At 47.2% G+C, this 22065-nt stretch overlaps 1 protein-coding gene across 4 annotated transcripts in view; it reads right to left on the bottom strand.

The window, feature by feature from the left end:
- The window catches only part of LOC124000249 (zinc finger protein 423), a 184943-nt gene that overhangs the window by 69238 nt on the left and 93640 nt on the right, over window positions 1–22065 (bottom strand). For 2 of the 4 annotated variants that reach the window (XM_046306494.1, XM_046306510.1), the window contains 3 exons: window positions 17309–20757; window positions 16508–16592; window positions 6772–6792 (listed from right to left, as the gene is read on the bottom strand). In XM_046306494.1, the coding sequence (XP_046162450.1) occupies window positions 6772–6792; window positions 16508–16592; window positions 17309–20757 (3555 nt within the window). Of the gene's footprint in view, window positions 1–6771; window positions 6793–13331; window positions 13461–16507; window positions 16593–17308; window positions 20758–22065 lie in introns of those variants that run through there. The other 2 variants (XM_046306517.1, XM_046306502.1) reach the window with 2 other exon arrangements.

Below are 22065 nucleotides of genomic sequence, written 5' to 3'. Positions count from 1 at the left end.
GACCTTTGTATTATTATAGGGAGCAGAATCAAGAGAACACCATTTTACACAACTGTTTGATAGAGAGAAGATAAGAACAGAATACTATTGCTTCAGCATTTCTCCTCTGCCCTCTCTTCCTTTCATTTCAGTCTCTTCCTGTCATCACTTTGTAATCAGGAAAACACAGCCAAGATAAACCTTGCACACTTCACTTCTAAAACCGCTCAGTGTGTGTACAGAACATGCCTGAGTGTATCCAATGTCTTCATACGCTGTGTACTACAACCAGCCTTACTACCCTGCCACTGACCGCACAGCAACATTAGATCAGTGAAATGCAGAGTGTCTAGTCCATATCCACCCAGAGCTGTATTCTGTATGCATGATCCTGTTTTGATCTGCTTCCATTTCCCACCACCCTCCACATCAGCAGCAGCTGCATCATTTAATGGTCATTTGTAAACGCCGTCAACAGCAATCAGTGATCACTAATCACAAATGAACCAACACTGCGTCTTATTACAGCCTGAATCACAACCATGAATCAGTGCGCTACTCACTACAAACAAAAGAATGGGTGCCTCACTCTCCCACATGCGGCCACTTCTCCCTGTCTCTCCATCCCTCTCTCTCTCTCTCTCTCTGATGCTAAACGATTTCAAGGTGACCCTGGCTGAATTGAGGCGAGTGTTTTCCTCGCGATGCTCCAGTCTGGTCCCAGTAATTAACACCAGCGCCTAATGAAGTCCAGCTGCTCACCGCGCATGCCAAAAACCGGAAGAGCCCCTGTCAGGCAGCTATCACTCTCCTCACACCCCCACCCCTCTCCTCTCCCCCATCCCTGTGTCTGTCCCTTATCCCTCTCTCCATCAACCCCCTGTCCTCAACCTCTCCCTGGCTTGGAAGGTCAGCCTCCCCCTGTCAGTGGCCTCCCCCTGCCAGTGGCCTAGTGTACATTCTGCCCTCCCTCCACCTCTTCACCATCAAAAACACTGCTCATGCAGTCCTCCACTACTTTCCACCTCTTCTCTTTCACTCCCTCACTGCCAAATTCCCTTCATTCCCCACCGTCCAACTGATCCCTCTTCATCTCCCTCTTTCCATCTCTCCCTCTATCATCCTGCCAACTCCCACTTCTCTCTCTCCATCTCTCCATTGCCCTAATAATCTCTTTCACACTCTTTCCATCCTCCCTGCTTCTGTCTGTTTTTACTCCAGTTAGACCAATTAAAGCATAATGTAACCACAAAGTTGCCATACCTTCTTCATTTGAATTCGGGAGTAATTATATTACATGGGGTGTAATATAAAGTATAATAAAAAAGTTTGTAACAAATATTTTCCCTAAAAAGTGAAACCCCAGAAAACTCAAAGAGTGCTAAATGACATCAGGTTGCCAGCTGTACCTTTTCCCTCCTATTGCATCCTGACGCCCCTCTCCTATTTAACCGTGTGATGCTCACTAAAACCCTGTATCAAAGTTGCATGTATCGGTCAGCCTGTCACCTTTCTGGGAGCCACGCTTTGCATCCTGGGAGTGGGGCTTTGAACACAGAGGTTGAGCACCTGCCTCTCCCACCCAGACATACATACACACAAACATGTGCAAACACACACACAAGCGTACACCAATACAGAGGCACATACGGAGAAGCTAATAGCAGGTGGGGGGCCTATGCCGCGCTGGGATCTCCACCCCCGGCACTCAGCAACTAAAAGGAAGGGGGCGTTCGGGAAACTTTCCCCCAATCATCTCTAGCTGACATTCTGCTTGATCTGGAGAAAGTTGAGCTGTGACATCCTCTCATGCCTCCCACCTGGCTCCCCGCTGATGTATCAGACTCAAATCACTTCCGACAGACAGGAGATGCTAATTAGCGCAGAGGAGTTAGAAACGTAGCATTTTATCTGACTTCATCAGAAAGACTGATCTAAAACCCAATCTGCATATCTTCCATTCTAAATTAACTATGAGATAGCAGGTCATTAGGAGCCTTAACAGAGACCATTGGAGAACCATGGAGGTCAAAGATCAACTGATTTATTCTCTGTTGATGAACTTGTCTCTATTACTCTACCTCCCCGTCCATGACTGCCTCATCCTTTCCTCCATCTCTCCTCCCTCCATCTCTCCATCTCTCCTCCCTCCATCTCTCCTCCCTCCATCTCTCCTCCCTCCATCTCTCCTCCCTCCATCTCTCCTCCCTCCATCTATCCATCTCTCCTCCCTCCATCTCTCCTCCCTCCATCTATCCATCTCTCCTCCCTCCCCTCCATCTATCCATCTCTCCTCCCTCCATCTATCCATCTCTCCTCCCTCCATCTATCCATCTCTCCTCCCTCCATCTATCCATCTCTCCTCCCTCCATCTCTCCATCTCTCCTCCCTCCATCTCTCCTCCCTCCATCTATCCATCTCTCCTCCCTCCATCTCTCCTCCCTCCATCTCTCCTCCCTCCATCTATCCATCTCTCCTCCCTCCATCTCTCCTCCCTCCATCTATCCATCTCTCCTCCCTCCATCTCTCCTCCCTCCATCTATCCATCTCTCCTCCCTCCATCTATCCATCTCTCCTCCCTCCATCTATCCATCTCTCCTCCCTCCATCTATCCATCTCTCCTCCCTCCATCTATCCATCTCTCCTCCCTCCATCTCTCCTCCCTCCATCTATCCATCTCTCCTCCCTCCATCTATCCATCTCTCCTCCCTCCATCTCTCCTCCCTCCATCTCTCCATCTCTCCTCCCTCCATCTCTCCTCCCTCCATCTATCCATCTCTCCTCCCTCCATCTCTCCTCCCTCCATCTCTCCTCCCTCCATCTCTCCATCTCTCCTCCCTCCATCTCTCCTCCCTTCATCTATCCATCTCTCCTCCCTCCATCTCTCCTCCCTCCATCTCTCCTCCCTCCATCTATCCATCTCTCCTCCCTCCATCTCTCCTCCCTCCATCTCTCCTCCCTCCATCTCTCCTCCCTCCATCTATCCATCTCTCCTCCCTCCATCTCTCCTCCCTCCATCTCTCCTCCCTCCATCTATCCATCTCTCCTCCCTCCATCTCTCCTCCCTCCATCTCTCCTCCCTCCATCTCTCCTCCCTCCATCTATCCATCTCTCCTCCCTCCATCTCTCCTCCCTCCATCTATCCATCTCTCCTCCCTCCATCTCTCCTCCCTCCATCTCTCCTCCCTCCATCTCTCCTATGCACTCTGTCCTCCGCTGTGAGCTCACACACTCAGGTCAGTGTGATTTATTATGGTGTGTGATACTCTGTTCCCCTGCACCCTCCCCACACCCCCGCACCCCCCACACTCCCCCGCACCGCCTCTCACCACTGTAACCAGCACCTTCCTCACCAGCTGCGACAGATGTCGCCGTCACTCGAGAAAATAAATTCAGAATACTTAACGAATTAAGCGAGGAGCTAATTGTGGCTGGCCTGTGTTTATCATGCGCAGAAAGGCAAGCGGCTTGTTTGTCTTTTAACAATTACCAGACAAAGCAGGGAGAGGAGGCAGGGAGGGGGAGGAGGGAGTTTAATTGTCCCATTCTTCCCAGCAGCTGGCTCAGCCACACCTGGGCGAGTGTGAGAGCCGGGCGGAGCAAGGGGGAGAGAAGGGGGAGAGAAGGGGGAGAGAAGGGCAGGTGCACGTCTGACATCACTAAAACAAGCACAGGCCGACTTAAGGTATGAGATGCAAATACACTCTTTACTACTGTATAACACAGACATCAAGGGCTGGCATTAGTGGTTGTAGACACAAATGACATTTACCTTTGTATAAAACACACACGGGAAAATGAATTACATGTAGCCCCTCTTAATTTCTCATTATTCTCATGCACCCCCCATTATCAGGATCTGAGATGCCGATACACAGACGCACGCACGCGCACGCACACGCACAGACACAAGTGTGGCAATTTTCCATTCTGTTCCCATACGTTTTGGAGGGGCTCCCCCTGAGCAGTTCTCTTATAGATCTACAAACAGCTTGTAATTACTTTTAATAGACAGCATAAGAAGCAAATCAAGCGCAAACGTGGAAAAATGAGCTCTCAGGGGGATCAAACAGCACTCAGCCTTGCAAACAAACACGTCACCAACATCTGAGCTATTTCTCCTCTTGCTTTTTTAAAACTTTCAAACATGTCATTCTCAGTGGGGGGGGACTAGAGAAACACAGAAGAGAGAAACACAGAAGAGAGAAACACAGAAGAGAGAAACACAGAAGAGAGAAACACAGAAGAGAGAAACACAGAAGAGAGAAACACAGAAGAGAGAAACACAGAAGAGAGAAACGGCAGAGAAAGAGAGGGAGAAAGAGAGGGAGAAAGAGAGGGAGAAAGAGAGGGAGAAAGAGAGGGAGAAAGAGAGAGAGAAAGAGAGGAGAGAAGAGAGGGAGAAAGAGAAGAAAGAGAGGGAGAAAGAGAGGGAGAAAGAGAGGGAGAAAGAGAGGGAGAAAGAGAGGGAGAAAGAGAGATAGAAAGAGAGGGAGAAAGAGAGGGAGAAAGAGAGGGAGAAAGAGAGGGAGAAAGAGAGGGAGAAAGAGAGATAGAAAGAGAGGGAGAAAGAGAGGGAGAAAGAGAGGGAGAAAGAGAGATAGAAAGAGAGGGAGAAAGAGAGATAGAAAGAGAGGGAGAAAGAGAGGGAGAAAGAGAGGGAGAAAGGGAGAGGGAGAAAGAGAGGGAGAAAGAGAGGGAGAAAGAGAAAGAGAGGGAGAAAGAGAGAAAGAGAGAAAAGAGGGAGAAAGAGAGGGAGAAAGAGAGGGAGAAAGAGAGATAGAAAGAGAGGGAGAAAGAGAGATAGAAAGAGAGAATGACAGGAATACAATGGCCGTAAAGTAGTTACTGTTATTGGGTTAGTTGCTACCTAGATTCTGTGGGAGGCTCTCTGACTCATAAGCACTTCAGTCTGGCTGGCAGCCTACGACCATGTGCACACCTGTGTTTCTGTTACTTAATGTTGTCTGTATGATGAGAGGACAGCTGACATTCTGCTAAACAATCGACTCCCCTCATATCCAATCGCAATGAAGCAGTCAAGAAGGTCCTTAAAGGAGAAATACCAAATATACATGCCCTCCTGTCTCCCTTCATCCTCCCCTACTCCATGATACCCTCCCTCCCTCCTTTCATGATACCCTCCCTCCCTCCTTTCATGATACTCTCCCTCCTTCCATGATACCCTCCCTCCCTCCCAGATACCCTCTCTCCCCTACACCCCCCCCCCCACTCCCCTCTGGTGTTCTGGCTGGCTGGCTCCAGGTGGTGAGGGATATGCATGAGGGGCCTGTCATCTGTTCCCATGTTCATAGCATCACCACAGTGTGTTACTGTGTGTTCAGTAGAGACCAGTAGACAACCAACATCCTCCAACACACCTCATTAACACTATCATGTTCTACAGTCAAGGGAAGGGCAGATATAGAGGCATATTTGAGATGGTGACTATTTGAATGAGGATCATGGATGATACAATAATTATTTAACCTTACTGGGGCGGCAGGGTAGCCTAGTGGTTAGAGCGGTGGACTAGTAACCGAAAGGTTGCAAGTTCGAATCACCGAGCTGACAAGGTACAAATCTGTCGTTCTGCCCCTGAACAGGCAGTTAACCCACTGTTCCTAGGCCGTCATTGAAAATAAGAATTTGTTCTTAACTGACTTGCCTAGTAAAATAAAGGTAAAAATTACTCATGAGCAATGGTGTAATGAGCCTGGACTGAACGCAGAGAGCGGCTTTCATCTGTCAAAAACACTGCCCAATGGCTATCAGGCTGGCACACGACGCACACACACACACACTCATGCACCCAGTGGAGTGAGCCATCATCCACATTATCCACATCCATGGACTCCTAAAGCTTCTTGTGTGCTGCCTCATTAAGTCTTCAGTGACACAGAGCCCACACCAGGTCTCTCTCCCTTGCCCTCTCTTCACCTCACACACACATTACGAGGAGATTGCTCAAGCACTGCCCAACTGCCGCACAGACAGACATCACTAGAGGCAGATAGCTGGGTTGTCACAGGAAGAGAACATAGTACAGGTCTGGCCTCAGTATAAAGGGTTAGTCTCATGATGCCTAAAGGATAGATAGTACGTTAAACATCACTTCATGCATTAAGGCTAACATATGACTTAAAGTTCAAGACAGCAGGACTATAGCTGGGAGCATTGACCTGATAGTAGGGGCTGATTTACCAGTGAGAGGTCAGGTCTGAGCCAGAGGAGAGGAGTAATAAACATGACTACACTACTGTATTGTGAGATCACTTCTGGGTTAAAGGGATCAGCCGGGATGCCTTTCCGCCACTCTGCTCATCTGGGTTCATGCTCGGGGCGCTAGCTCGCTAAGTTCATTGAAATGAATAAGTGAGAATCATGAATGAGATGCATCATTAGCTGGGCTCCCCCAAGGGCACTTAGATTCAGGTGATTGGCTGTACCCTGGGCCTGGCTGGGGGTTGGGGGGTTCATCATGCATACACAGCCATCATCAGGGGTGGGGGTGAACCTTTATGTTGGTGTGCAAATAATATGAGAGGGTTTGCATTGAGAGTGGGGATTCAGCTCCTCTTGACACGGTTGCAGTGCCGATTAAGCATTCTGCTATTTTTTATCTGGAGTATTGTACAATATTATCTATTGTGTGCATCATGCAGTGTCCTGCCTGTAGCCCTATTTAGCCATTTGGGCCGGTCCCCCTCCCTACTCTTTCCCAGTGCTCAACAAGCAGTGAGGCAGGTCTCCATTCACACAGCTTGGTATGGAGAGAGAAGGGGGACAAACCTTGCAGCTGGGCAGGTTCTCCTACAGGCGTCCGACAGGCAAAGTGGGTGGAAAGAGAAGGCAGGGTGACAGTTAGTCAGTAGGTCCATGATTAGATGGGGGTTAGGGGGTTCATACATGGGGTTTATGGTGGGGCAGCAGCTACCATACCATGCACCTGATACTCTTTCTTTATCCAGACCCGGACTGATGCTCATCCTTCAATATCAAACCAACTCACTCTACTCTGTCGTCACAACACCAAGATTAAAATCACAATTCATGTCCACCAGGAAATAAATATGATGGAAATACCAATGAAGAAACTGAGTCATAAGACTAGAGTGCTCAACTGATGCGGTTGTATATCCAGACTTAGTTTAGGCCTTGCTGAGGGGAGAAACAGTCTGACTCCAGTAGATGCTTTAATAGATGTATCTATTACACTGCTCTCTTCCATGGGTACAGTTACTGGAGTGGGGAAGAGAGAGACACCCAGCCTTGAGATGGAAGGAGGGGGAGAGAGAGGGCACGGGGGTAGAGGGAGAGAGAAAGAGAAAGAAAGAGGTGGAGAGAGAGAGATGTGGGAGGTGGAGCGAGAGCGAGGTGGAGAGAGAGAGAGGGCTGAATGGGGAGGAGAGAGAGTACAGCTCAATCTACTAATAAAAGCAGATGAAAGTGAGGTTAAACACAATATGCTAATTGAAATGTGTTGGCTGATTAAGGGCGATTGAGAGGAGAGTGGGCGTGCTGTGAGTTCTGGGCGCCGGTGATTAGTGAGGCATTAGTGTCTGCATGCTTTTCCTCAGGATGTGTTGGAGAGCAGAGCCGCGCGCGCGCGTGTGTGTGTGTGTGTGTGTGTGTGTGTGTGTGTGTGTGTGTGTGTGTGTGTGTGTGTGTGTGTGTGTGTGTGTGTGTGTGTGTGTGTGTGTGTGTGTGTGTGTGTGTGTGTGTGTGTGTGTGTGTGTGTGTGTGTGTGTGTGTGTGTGTGTGTGTGTGTGTGTGTGTGTGTGTGTGTGTGTGTGTGTGTGTGTGTGTGCGTGTGAGAGAAAGAGTGAGTGCAATGTGAGTGTAATGTTTACTCTTCATTTTTATTGTTTATTTCACTTTTGTACATTATCTACTTCACTTGCTTTGGCAATGTTAACATATGTTTTCCATGCCAATAAAGCCCCTTGAATTTGGAGAGAGAGAGAGAGAGAGAGAGAGAGAGAGAGAGAGAGAGAGAGAGAGAGAGAGAGGGGTGGGGGGGGGTAATGTGTGTGCATGTGAGGTGAAATGAGTAAGCTCCTCATTTCTCCCATCTCAGCCTGTCCTGAAGTGTGTAAGCCTACACGCACTGAGAGCAGCACATGCATCCACACGCACAAAATGGTGCTTGCATATTCTGACCAAATACCAGTAGTAGTAGCAGTTGTACCGCACAAAAATTTGTATCAGCTACCATGAGTATTTTTAGAAGAGAAAGATATAGCTGGGTATCGACAACCACAATCTGTATCTCTTTACCTTGTTTATTGCTGTAGGTTGAGTTGCTAAGGCAGAGTCTTTGCCTGCTTAGAATTCCCTTTTCTGTCTTTCCTCTCTCCCTCACTTCTCTCCTCTCTTTGTGTGTTGGGTCTCTCAGGAGGACCACACTGGCATTTTCTTTTTTGCAGGCTTTATTGTTTTCCACTGGGCAGCTGCAAACCATGGAGGAGCCCCCTGCAGGTGTGAGTGGTAAGGCTGCCCCCCTCCCCTTCCCTCTGCCTCCCTTCTCTGCCCCCCCCCCCCCCTGACTCTCCCACCCCTGTCAGCAGGGGAGGCCGACGTGCAGGGCCAGTTGCACCACTGAGCCCTGCCAAACCAGGGCTAAAATTACACTCTGAATGCATAGAGCACTGTGATTAACCACACAGGTGGGATCCCCAGCCTAGGGCCCTGGGGGTGGCCCCACTGTGGTGCACAGCACCCCCCCAACCTCACACCCCGCTATGGCACGGCTAGCCTATAAATAGGGAAGATGCAGAACCACGGAACTGTATCCAGTTTCTTAGAACAGTCCTTCCATCCCTATTCCCTTGTCACTATGAGGAAAACAAGATGGCGTCGACACTGCTGAGAGCTTTTGTCTCAAATGTGAAGGCTTTACCACATCATACACATAAGTGTAAGACTTATGTCATAACAAAAATAATATGAAAAAGGCATTTTACAATTTATCTCAATAGTAATTTTGTCAAGACTAATTAATAGTTAGTCTTCATGCCCACAATACCACTCAGCTGAGACACTGAAAAAAGCAGCCATTGCTAATGACTACACACACTTTTTCAAATATTAGTTTCAATTGTTCCCTACGCACCTCAGCCTTCCTAATGTATTGTCTCCTTGGTATCCAACCTGGACTCAGGGTTATACGTAACATAGTAAATTAAAATCCGTAACGCTCAAATTAGTATGATATGTATTCATTTGTCAATGTCCATCATCCATTTCGTATGATATATTACAAATTACAATTCGTATGTTATGAGTTAAAATTCATACTACGATATGTTACGAATTGCAATTTGTTGTGGCTAATGTTAGCTAGGTTGCTAAGCGACTAACGCTAACGTTAGCTAGGTGGCTAACATTAGCTAGGCTAGAGGATAGGGTTTAAGGGTTAGGGTTAAGGTTAGGTTAAAGGGTTAACGTTAAGGGAAGGGCTAGCTAACATGCTAAGTAGTTGCAAAATTTCTAATGAGCAAAAATGACACAACTTTCGGGTTGCTTGATGTTTGTGTTACACCCCCCCCCCGACCCCCCACTCTTTGTTATTGACTTAAGTAACCTTTTGTCTTATGTGGCCAAATCAAACATAACATTTCCTACTTACTTCATAGTTCCATATTTTTGTTTACTATGTTACATCTAGTTTATGAGACCAGCCTGTGATATCCCTCCATCTGGGTAAAGGAAATGAAATTGATCTGGCCTTCTGACACTCTTTCTCCCTGGGAAATGAGAGGCTCTGGTCCACCAGTCCTATTGTTCAGCATGTGGCCCTGGAAGGGGAGGACTATTATTATTGTGATTATTTCCATCTTTGCGCAGGCACGCAGACATGGGGATCAGTCACAGCCCACACGGCAGGCACGGCGCAGGGCTTTACAACACAATAGCAGAACACTGGGGTGTCTCTACAGGCAGGTTATCACCCCGGGCCAAAATGTCTTCTCTCTCTCCTCTTCTCTGTGTGAGAAATGGGATTTTGTGTGGCTGGCTGTTTAACTATGGGAGTGTGTAGACAATTATCATGGGTGGAGAGTGTACACAAATGTAGTGGTTGGTGGGTGTTAGCATGGACATGTCTATACTTATCGAAAAAAGTATAAACAGATCTTGTAAAATGAATTACTTCCTTTCAAGGAACTCATCAAGTTATTTAGTCCTATTATGAAACATAGTATTAAAAATAAAAATGATGCCTTACATTAATGACATTTTTAAGAACCGACAGCAGTTTCCCTCTCTCTCAGTCAGTTTCCATCTGTTCATCCCATTACAGCTGATGTCGTCTGACAGGGGTTTAAGAGGCCATGGGTACACTACACTCTACTTTGCCCAGTGTGCAGTTAGAGCTGCTTTGGAGGACTCTATCACATTACTGGATTAGATTATACAGTTGGAAGTCTCTCTGCCTCCCTTCAAATCACCTGTCCTCCAGGACAGAGTAAAACACTGGCACTGCCCTGTGGATGCTGCTGTATAATCACATTCCAGTCTAACCTCACAGTGGAGAGATGCTTGACAGGTCAATGACTTGGATACTGAGTGACAGGCTGACAGACCAATCTGATAGGGAAGATCTTTAACAGGGGGAGTGAGGCTGTAACGCAAGTAAACAGGTTTATCTGTCTATCTGTGTGTGTGTGTGTGTGTATACTGTATGTATGCGTGTGCCGTGTGTATCATGATAATTCTGCTGGCGTAATCACACGTGACACTGTGTGACACTGTCTGAGCAGTGTTGTTAAGCAGTTTCCTCTCCACCCAGGCACACAGCAGTGGTATGTCTACATTAAATAATCAGAGCAGTTCAATCAACAGGCAGCAGGAGAAGTAAACCCACATTCCTCCAGGCCCATTGCCTCCTGGAGAACACCGCTCGCATGGCGTTTGCCTGGCGCACCACTCTGATTAATTAACACCCGCTTTTGTACACCCCCTCTCTCCAGCTTGATTAAGCTCTCTTCCAGCAGAACGTGCCTGCTCCTCCACTTCTCTCAGTCTCATCGATTATCATCCGCACTCGAGCTTGGCTAGCAACACAAAAATAAAACCACAGCTAGTGAGGATGCATGAATAACAAGCCATCTGAGGAAATCATCAACTTCAGTGAAATACACATCAGTTTATCTAGACACACCTGTACCCCTTCATCCTTCCCTAGCTGTGTCCCACTCTCTCCACAGACTGTATTTTTACGGAGTTCACGCACATCTTCTAAGCTATGCAAGTGTGTGTGTGTGTGTCTGCCCATCCACACGCTCTGTGGGGTGGACGTGTATGAGGAAAGAGGAAAAGTGACAATTGGGAAGTCAAACATAGATCCTACACACAAGCGTGGGGTGGGGTGGGCTCACGCAGGAAGGGGCTGGGAGCAGCCAGCATTCAGCAGATGTTAGAGTGTTCAGGATGTAAACTGAATGATATGCAGTGTCACCTCCTTGTTAATGATCATTCCTACACAAAGCTGTGAGGGGGAGAGCAGTGGTATGATCATACCTTCACAAACATCACTGTGGATAACAGGGCAGGATGAGTGGGTGTGTGGGGTGTCTCTCTGCACATCCTCACTGTGCAAATGTGAAGAGTGCAGGGAACATACAATGAGGAGGGGAAGAGTGTGTGTGTGTGTGTGTGTGTGTGTGTGTGTGTGTGTGTGTGTGTGTGTGTGTGTGTGTGTGTGTGTGTGTGTGTGTGTGTGTGTGTGTGTGTGTGTGTGTGTGTGTGTGTGTGTGTGTGTGTGTGTGTGTGTGTGTGTGTGTGTGTGTGTGTGTGTGTTTGCAAGTTAGTTTATTTCAGGTTTCTCAGTTACATCAGGGGAGGGGCTGAGGTAGCATAAATGACAAAAGACACCCACCAAAGTGCACCCACAACACACACACCTCTACCACACACAGACCTGGGATGGCAGACGAACATCAATAACATTTATGGAAATGGAAGGTGAGTGTCAGAACACCTGCAAAGTAGCGGAGAGGAAGAAATGAAGTGGACATGATTACCCCAGCTGACAAATGGTTAGACAGAAGGGCACATCGCTGGTGCTTTATCATTAGTGATGTGGCGTACAGAAAACACACTGACTGGAGTCATCTTGTTTTAGATCCCTCTCTCCTAAACAGCCTCTCTGCCACAATGGGGATAAAGACAGTATCCATCACCTTACAAACGGTGAACAATGGATTAGAATGAAGAATGTGTTGACTGTTGCTACTCTTCTAGTGAACAAACTGATTTCAAATATAAAAAAAGTGCAAAAGGCTAAATCCCAACATGTTTTAGGAGGTTGAAATGCGTTGTTAGGAGGTTGGAAATGCGTTGTTAGGAGGTTGGAAATGCGTTGTTAGGAGGTTGGAAATGCGTTGTTAGGAGGTTGGAAATGCATTGTTAGGAGGTTGGAAATGCATTGGTCCAATGCAGCTGTTTTTACCTCAATATCAAATCATTTCTGGGTAAAAATTAAGTACCTTACTGTGATCGTTTTTCAATTAAAATTGTTTAAAAAAAAATAGCTTCTAAGCAAAATTCTTGCTTGAGAAATTGCTCTTTGCTAAGACAGTCTGGTTGCTGTCTAAGTGGGGAGGGGAAAAGTGAAAGCTTGTTGTTGGCAGAGAGATTAGGAACTCTTATTGGTCTATTAACTAATCGTCTAATTGTATATTAACTAATGTCTCAAGGCAGACGAAAACTCCATCCCACCAGAACAGGCTGACATTTCAGACAGTCTTTTCAAACAGCCCTTACACTAAAGGGACATTATCATCATTTTCACAGTGTTGCAGTATTACACAGCAAAATCACACTTTTTACTTCACTGGTGCTTTAAACGCGTGAGAACTAATACTTGTGCATTCTGAAGGGTTTCTATAAGGAGAAATGTGGAGAGTAAATATCAAAGCTCAGTGATAACCTCAGCAGTCATATATCAAACCTGACAGATAGTGTAGCTTTTTAATGATTGTTTCGTAATCTGCCCAAGAAAGAAAGTAGTGAAAGGGAGAGCAGAAAACTCTCCTCCTCTGTGATCTCTTCAATTTTCTCACCAAAGACGCCTCACCAGATAAATGTTAAGACTCTGCTCTTTTTCACTGCTGAAAAGACGTCATCCATCTTTGAAGAGGGGTTAGAAAGAAATAATAAAATAATAACAGTACTTAAAATAATCTTCCTCAATTCCATAATTAATCTCCTCCAGTTTTTCTAACAATTATGATGTTAATTAACCCAAAATTCCCTCCATGGCGGCTGAGAGAGAGAGCCAAGCATTTAAAAGCGCTCCCCCTGCCCCTCTTCCAGCAGCCCCATCACCCCATCATGGAACAGTCTTTTAGGGGGAGAGAACTCTGAAAGGAGATGATTTTCAGGGTGGAGGAGATGGAGATGAGAGAGAGCATGGGAACATGGATGGGTCTTCAACCCTCATCAGAGAGCGGAGAGAAAATGAACACAGGGTGAGGCTGGGGAAGGAGGAACGGAGGAAATTAAGTCAACAGTGGAAGTGAGAGAAAAAGAAAGAAAGAAAACTGGGCTGGTGAATGAATCCAATGGAGAATGTCTGTTCCCAGCCAGACTCTGGGCTGGTGCAGGCAGTAGGCCTGTATACTATAGCTGTGGTTCTGTTCTGTACCAGCCCTCTCTCTCAAGACACAACTACTGCAGGACTCGGGAGGACCCACGCGCCGAAAATACATCAACCGGCACAACTCTAGTATCAGCTGTCAGGCCTGGAGAAGGATAGGGAGTCGCTGCGGCTCCCAGCGTTCTGCCGTTTGTTCTCCCAAATTACTCACAGGCCAAGCTCGTTAATCTACACTATAGTACGCTGCTGCAGCAATTATTACTTCACAGAATAACAACACAGAGGAAGCCCGTAAAAACTACAGAGGAACTTTTCAGTTAAACGCACATCCCAGCAAACCGGGAACATTCTCAGGACATTAGCTAAGATTCCCATTAAATTTGAGTTAATGTTTTATCTAACATTAGGATGATAACATCCTTAGAATGTTTTGATAACATTTTTTATACATTGTTTCATGAAATATCCTTAGAATGTTCTCCTAACATTCACTAAATGTTGTGAACAACATCTGTAACCATCACCACAGAATATTCCCCAAAAGTTCTCATTAGGTTTCCAGGTAATGTAATAATCAGTAATGTTACCAGTAATGTTTTCCCAGCAAACCAAAATTGGTTCTGTGAAAGTTCCCAGAACATCCGTTAGGTTGCGGCAAACGTTCTCATAACACAAAAACTGTCCCGTTATGCTGATGATTATACAATGTTTGTATAAAATGTTCCCCTCATGTTACAAGAATGTTCCCAGACACATTTAGTCTGTTCATTAAAGTCTCCCAGAATGTTTATTTATGTTGTGGGAACATTGTGGGCCTATGACAAGAGATAGGTTCCCAAAAAACAAAAAATTGTCCAGTTGTGCTGACTTTCAGTTAATGCTTGTATCTGGGTGCAAAAAAACATTCCTTTGATGTTGCAAGAATGTTGACAGAACCCCCTTTCTGAGTTCTTTAAAGGTTCCCAGAACATTTCATTCGGTTGTGGGAACAGTGTGGATACATTACAAGATACAAGAGATGGATTTCCTATCTTTAAGAGATAGGTTTCCTAATGTTTAAGTTAGGTTGCACAGGACATGCCCTTAATGATATTCACAAAGGTTGCACAAAACATTCCCACAATGTTGCATAATGTTAAATAACTTCCAAATAAGTCCGTTTGTTATGACATTAATAGCATATTGGTTTTATTGGTTTTAGATTGAACATAAAATAAAATACAGTGTTATATGGGGACATTTGAATAATTCAGAAAATGTTTTATGTCCTGAATGACCATATTAGACTGAATAAAATACCTCTGTACTACAGCTATCCCTTGGTGACACAGTGGGTTAATGATCTAACTGCAAAGCTGAAGATTGCAGGTTCATTCCCACATACTCTTGGTAAAATAAAAAATAAAAGAATTTGAGGCTCAGATATAATCTACTAAGCGAGCATGTCCAGATGTATGAATCCAGTCAGAAATGCAGAATTTAGACCAAACTGTAAAAAAATAAAACGGTGTAAAAATGGACTGTTCAACTTTTTCAAACGCAGACGATATAATTCCTACTTTGAGACCCTTGATATGGTCCCCCCTCTTATTTGACATGATGTGAGAAGATCCTGTATCAGCACTCATAGTCTTGGATACGTTGTAAATATGGGCCTAGAAGTATACAGCCTATAAAGAGGATGGGGAAGTGATGGTGAATAACCCAGTTCCTGGATTTCCCTGTGTTAGTTATGTATAAGAAGGCTAGAAAGGATAAGGAAAGGGCTGACCTAGTCAGTCTTCCACATCTAACGCAACCCAGCGTGGAATTCCTGATTTACATTTTTTATTTAACCTTTATTTAACCGATTGAACATACCGACATTGCTATATACTGAAACAAGAACATGTAAGAGAGCTGGAGGCACAGAGGATAAAAGACCTGGCTTGGGAACCAAACATTGCAGGTTCAAACTCCACATGTGCAGACTGTCAACATATGAAGTGTACAAAATATGGATGTGTGTGTATGATTAAATGCTGCTTGAATGTCCTATGAATTAAATTAAAATGCCACGTGTCTCTATACTGTACCATCTTCAAATGCAAATTGCTATTAAATCTGGTGAGAAACATAATGGGGATGTATTCCAATCTGCATTATCATGTTTTAAGGAGCTATACATTCTAATGTTGAGAATGTTGTGGTAATATTAGGTCAATCTTAAGTATAACATTGTCTAAATGTTCTTGAAATGTTCTTGAGGACCTCCAAGACAAGGTCAAATGTATATTGCGTGAACATAATTGGAATAATATGTTAAACCTAAAACAAATATGCTCTGAACGTCATACAAACAGACTTATCTGGAAATTGTGGAATATTGTGGGAATGTTCTGTGCAACCTATGTAAATATCAAAAGAACAACTCCAATAACTTAATTCATTAAATGTTATAGGTGTTGTGACAACATTATAGGAATTTCCTGTGGAACCTAACAAAACCATTTTCTGAATGTCAGCACAACTGGGCAGTTTTAATGTTCTGGGAATCTGTCTATTATCATAGAACATTTTCCACAACCTAATACATTTTCTTACAGGAACAATTAGGGTGAGTGCTATGGGGATTTGAACCAGCAACCTTTTAATTACTGGCCGAATGCTTTTAACCGCTAGGCTACCTGCCACCCAATCAGACCTGCAACTGCGGCCTCAGCTGTGCAGTCAAGTGTTAAACAATGGAACAGCTGTCGAGAGCGGTGGCAGCTTCAGAAATAGAGCTGTTCATTTCACCGGTCTGTCTCACACCTGTGTGCTGTGCAGGCCGGGGAGAGAGAGGGCGAGGGCTAGGCCAAAGAGAAGGCTGTGCAGAGAGGAAGCCCAAAGAAGAGATGGGCACAAAGATAAACACACACACAGGAAATGGTGAGGCTGACTCACCAATCATGTGATTGGCGACGTGGATCTGGATCTCTCGCTCTGTCTCGAAGGTCATTTGGCATTTGATGCACTGGTACGTCTTCTTCTGCAATGCAACAGACAGGTAGACAAGAATTTTAGAGAGGTTATCAAATTACTTTTTCATTCACAGCCAGAGCGTGCACCCACACACTCGCTCTCCTGACACAAAAAATAATGTACTGGTGGGGAGAGGGGGGGTTCTGAGGTTTCTCCTTGCTGTTGCATTGAGCTGAAACAAAGGCACAGGTAAAGATTGAGCATCCCTGGGACCTCACTGTCAATATCTAGTAGAGCGAACAGGCCGTACAATGCCTCAGCTGGGCTGAGCTGCAGGAACCACTAGGGCCCACTGAAACGCAGCCATGAATTCACACATCTAACTGAGCACGACTTTCTACTGACACGCTCCACACTGGGAACAGACACACTGCTAGAAAATACTGCTAGAATATTAGGGATTTTAAAAAGTGGGAACAACATTTCAGATCACTCTAAAAGCATTAGGAATGACTGAATAATATGAATTCGCTTTGAAGTTTTAATCAATTCACTAGATGTTTCTAAATGCAGGGCCATTTAACTTTTTGTTGAATTGGTAATGTGTTCTATTTCTTTTATACCACAGAGGACAATGTTGGGTATTCACTATGTGATTGATTTATCAATTGCTAAATTAAACCTCAGTTACCTTAACCTTAGAATTTTCACATATTGTATGTAGATCGTAATATAAATCAGTATGCTGAGCCATAGTGGAGAATATGGTGAGAGTGTTCTTACTTTAGGAACAGGCGAGGCATCCGTCACCTTCTTGGCCCCACTGGTCTCCGGGCTCATCTCGGGGTGGTCCACCTGAACGTGGCTCTCCAGGTCCTCCAGGGTCTCAAACTTCACAGCACACTCGGGGCATCGCAGCACCGGCGCAACCTTCTCTCCCCCGGCCTCCTGGGGCGTGGTGCCCCCGCTGGGAGACTGGCCGTTGGTAGCCCGGCTCATACAGCTAGCACACAGCCCATAGGGCAGCCCGTTCACATCCAGCTTCACCAGCTCCTGCTTGTTCTTGAACTCCTTGAGGCACAGGGCACACTTGTAGTGCTTGTGTTGCTGCAGCTGGCCGTTGGGGGAAGAGGAGGCCGATCCACCCCCACCCCCACTGCCCCCGCCGGCTGAGAGCTTCTGCATGTGGAAGGTGCCGTGGATCTTGAGCTCCAGGGTGGAGGTGACGGTCTGCATGCATACCACACAGCGGAAGCCCGTCAGAGAGTTCCTCAAGTCTGGGTGCATCTGGCAGTGCTCTATGAAGTCCTCCTCGCTCTGCAGGGGCATCTTACAGATGCGGCAGGTGCCCGTGTCCAGGCTTTTGCTGTGGGTGACCTTGTGTTCGGTGAGCGTGAGCAGGGAGGGGAAGCGCTCTCCACAGATGGGGCACATGTAGTGCTTGGCTGGGCCACGATGGGTCTGGGCGTGCTCCCTCAGACCATTCTCAGAGAAGAAGGTCCGTGAGCACACGTTGCACTTGTGATTGCCCTTGATGAAGTCGGCCTTCTTCTTGCGGGTGCCGGCGTCGTCGTCCCCGGGCTGGATGTTGTGGTCCCTCAGCCGGTGGTTCTGCAGAAGACTCTCCATGGTGTAGGCCGCCCCACAGATGTCACAGGCGTACATGGGCTCTGAGTTGTCCAGCTCCTCCTCTCCTCCGCTGGCCTCATGGCTGTTGGCTACGTCCTGGCTGGCATTCTTCAGCAGCATGCTCTGCAGGTCAGCCTGCTCCGTGGTCACTGTCGATCTTTCGCCTCCTCCCCCACGCTTGGAGCTCTGGGTCACACCGTTGGGTGTACCATTCTGGCTGCCCCCATTCCCAGTGCCATTGCCCCCGTCGAAGACACAGTGCTTCTCCCTCAGATGCCTCTCCAGCAGCACAATAGCGTGAAAGGCCTTGCCACAGAAGCGGCAGTTGAACTTCTTACTGTGGGTGGTGATGTGGCACTGCAGTTCCACCTCTGTGCCAAACGTCTCCCCACAGAATATGCACTTGCGGGCCTTGCCGGCGACCGCAGGGCCAGTGGGGTGTCCCAGGTGGCTGTGCTTGACATGCAGCTGGAGGTCACTCTCCTTCCGGAAGTCCCAGGCGCAGGCCGTGCAGCGGAACATCTTCTTCTCATTGCTGTGCTTGACAGCCAGGTGGACCTGGATGGACACCTTGGAGTCAAACACCTCCTGGCACAGCGTGCAGTGGTATAGCACAAAGGTGTGCATGTCCAGCAGGTGCTTCTGCAGGTCGTCTACAGAGGAGAACTGCTTATCACAACTCTCACACACGTACTGTGTGGACGTGGTGGTGTAGTGGACTGTCAGGTGCTGCAGCAGAGACTCCTGGGAGTCGAAGTCCTCTTTGTTGCACTGCGGGCAGGACTGTCTCCTCAGCAGCATCTCCAGGTGGGACTTGAGATGGGCCTGGAAGCTCTCGAAGCTGCTGAAGTGTAGGTCACACTGGTTGCAGGGGTAGTCTCCATTGGACCCTGCCAGGGTAGAGTCCCCAGCCAGCCTATGGCGTTTGGGGGAGGAGATTTCAACATCAGACGAAGCTGGGCTAAGGTCAGCCACCTTGGCTTGCCGCTTGTTATTGGCCAGTGGGATGTTCTTGTGATTCTCCTTGATGTGCTTGGTGAGCTTGAGCAGGGAGCCAAAGATGGGTGAGTTGGTGCAGTATGGACAGGAGTAGACCTCCATGAAGGACTGGGAGGGCTGCAGAACGGGGGACTCCATCTTGGGAACCCCTCCTCCACTGCAGTGGGTCTGCTGGATGTGCTCTGTGAGAGAGGACTCTGTGAGGAAACCCATGGAGCACTGGTTGCAGAAGAAGGCGTGGTTGCCCTCCAGGGTGGTGGAGCCTGCAACCATTCCTCCAGGCATGCAGTGGGACATGCGGATGTGCTCTTGCAGGGTGTTGATGTCTGCAAACATGTCTGGGCAGTAGTTGCAGTGGAAGGCCGACACGTTGGTGAACTGGAGCAGGGGGAAGGCCGCTGAGGCGCCGCCGCTGCTTCGGTGGGCTTTGCGGACGTGCTCGTTGAGGTTGTAGAGCGTGGGCAGGGTGTCCAGACACAGCTGGCAGGTGTGGTTCTGCTGGGGCTTGTCTGCATGGATGGTCTTCAGATGGATCTCCAGCACGGCCAGGCTGTTGAAGTCTCTCTTGGAGCAGTAGGGGCAGCTGTAGGTCACCTTGGCCATCCAATGGCCCCCATCGTCGTGGTCAGAGTTGGGGGCCAGCTTGCGGCGGCTCTGGGTGGGCTTCAGGGTGGAGTCAGGGGTAGAACCCCTCTCCAGAGAGGCACTGGAGTCTGGGGTGGCGCTGCTCATGGATGCCACGCTGCCCAGCACTGGGTCAGGGCTGGCACTGTGGTTACTGGAGTCGGGCTGCCGGTGGCTGTCCAGGTGGCAATAGACGTCCTCCACAGAGGGGAACTGCTCCAAGCACACAGGGCACTTGTGTTTACGGTTGGCGTGGGACCTTTCGATATGGGAGAGCAGCGGGCCCTCGTCGCTGAAGATCTCAGGGCAGTGGATGCACTGCAGGTCAACGCGATCAGACAGCTGGGGGTGGCGGGTCACTACGTGCTTCTCCAGCTCGTCTGTCTGGCTGAAGGTCTCCTCACAGTAGTCACACATGTATGGGTCCTGGTCCATCTCCCCTCCACTACCTGCATTGCTGCCACGCTTCCCCCCTTCCTTTTCCGCACGCAGGGCCAGGTGCTCCTTGTTCTTCCTGTGGGCCTGCATGTGACTCTGTAGAGAGGATGTGGAGGAGAAGCCTCTCTTGCACACGCTGCACTTAAAGGGCTTGCTGGAGCTGTGGGTCTTCAGGTGGATCTTGAGATGGTCGCTGCGGGAGAAAGCCGCCTCACATTCCTGGCAGCTGTACTTCTTGTCTCCGGTGTGGAGCTTGACGTGGCGGTCGCGGCTGCGCTTGTGCTTGAACAGGCGGCTGCAGAAGGTGCACTTGAAGGGCAGCTTGTCGCTGTGGATCTGCTCGTGGCGCTTCAGGTAGCTGAGGCGGCTGAAGGACTTGTCGCAGAACTGGCAGGGGTAGGGCAGCCCCGCGCCCCCTTCTTCCTCCCCTGTGCCCATGCCCAGATCACAGCAGCCATCCCCCAGCATCTGTGACGGCGATGCCACGTCTTTGCTGGAGGGAGAGGACGCTACCCAGGAGAGCCCAGGGTCATCATCACCATCTGCAATGCAAAACACAGACAGAATTAAAATGTTAGAGAGGACAAGAAAAAAAATCTAAATAGAAGCTAAGAATTAAAGACACATATTCCCACAGGATTGAATAAATAAGGACAAAGTGTATTTTCTCTCTCTTTATAATCCCTTAGAAAATATCCCTCACTCCCCTCTAGAATTACATCTGCCTCATCATATTTTCATTATAGGGACCAGATTGAAATTCCAAAAACCTATTAGAAGACACTCAAATAATGAGGATATTCTTATATGACAAAGTGAATGAAATAAAACATGGGATTATGCATGCTTTTCTCCAGTTTAGTTCAGACAAAAGTATATTAATGCATACATGATATAAATACACACAAAGCAGATCATATATTCATTCTGCCCTGCTTTGTGCATTCTGAGGGGGCCTGACAGCCCCCACGTCATCTATTTAGCATCTAAACTAGAGTAGAGAAGAAGAGAGGAGAGGAGAGGAGGGGATGGGAGAGGAGAAATCCTCATGACTTATTGAGCAGGAATGCTGCGAGCCTGGATCCCACGGTGGCTCAGACAAACCCAGAATTCTCCAGCTCAGCCTGTTTGTTTGCTTTATTTGACTGCGTTTTACACTTTGCTCTAAATGGATGAATAGAGAAGCCTCTGGTATTCCTCATCACACGTAACCAAATGTTTACAATAAGTACACAGCCTCCCCCTTTCCCCTATCCACACATACCACATCTTAGAAAACCCTCCTTTGTAAATGACTATATAGCTGGATGGCAGGTGACTCAATCTCATTTGTATTTTGGCATGACCACTCTCAAATAAATGACTGTCTTCTCAATGTTATTATGTAACAAAACACAAGGCATAATATTGGGGCAAGGAATATTTAAATATTGACAACAAAAACAAATTCTGAGAGAGAATAGCCTAACCTTGAAAGCACTTGGTACAGACTTCTCCCTGTAAGCAACCGTGAGTATGTCCCCCTCCCACCACCCCTCCTACAGTATGTGTTATACAAAGGTGTGCACAGCATATTTGGTGGAAAATAAATTCATGGGATGAATCGATGCACTTGAAAATGTAGGTGGTGTGCGGAGCAAATAAAACTCCACAGGGGTTTGTGGGTAAGATTTTTATAAAAACATGAATTATGAATTTAGCTTGGAGCAAGGAAAGAATCCTCCGCTGTAAAATAGTATAAAATAGAGATATCACATAGACCATCAAGGCAACAGGAGAGATGCCACCCAGCAGCCAATATCAGGAGAGAGGAATATTACAGGATTAGAAAATGACAAATGAAGAAATGA

Source organism: Oncorhynchus gorbuscha, linkage group LG02 (assembly GCF_021184085.1).
Source record: "Oncorhynchus gorbuscha isolate QuinsamMale2020 ecotype Even-year linkage group LG02, OgorEven_v1.0, whole genome shotgun sequence".
NCBI lineage: Eukaryota > Metazoa > Chordata > Actinopteri > Salmoniformes > Salmonidae > Oncorhynchus > Oncorhynchus gorbuscha.
The sequence above is the reverse complement of the archived record's forward strand: the minus strand, read 5'-3'. Positions and strand labels throughout refer to the sequence as shown.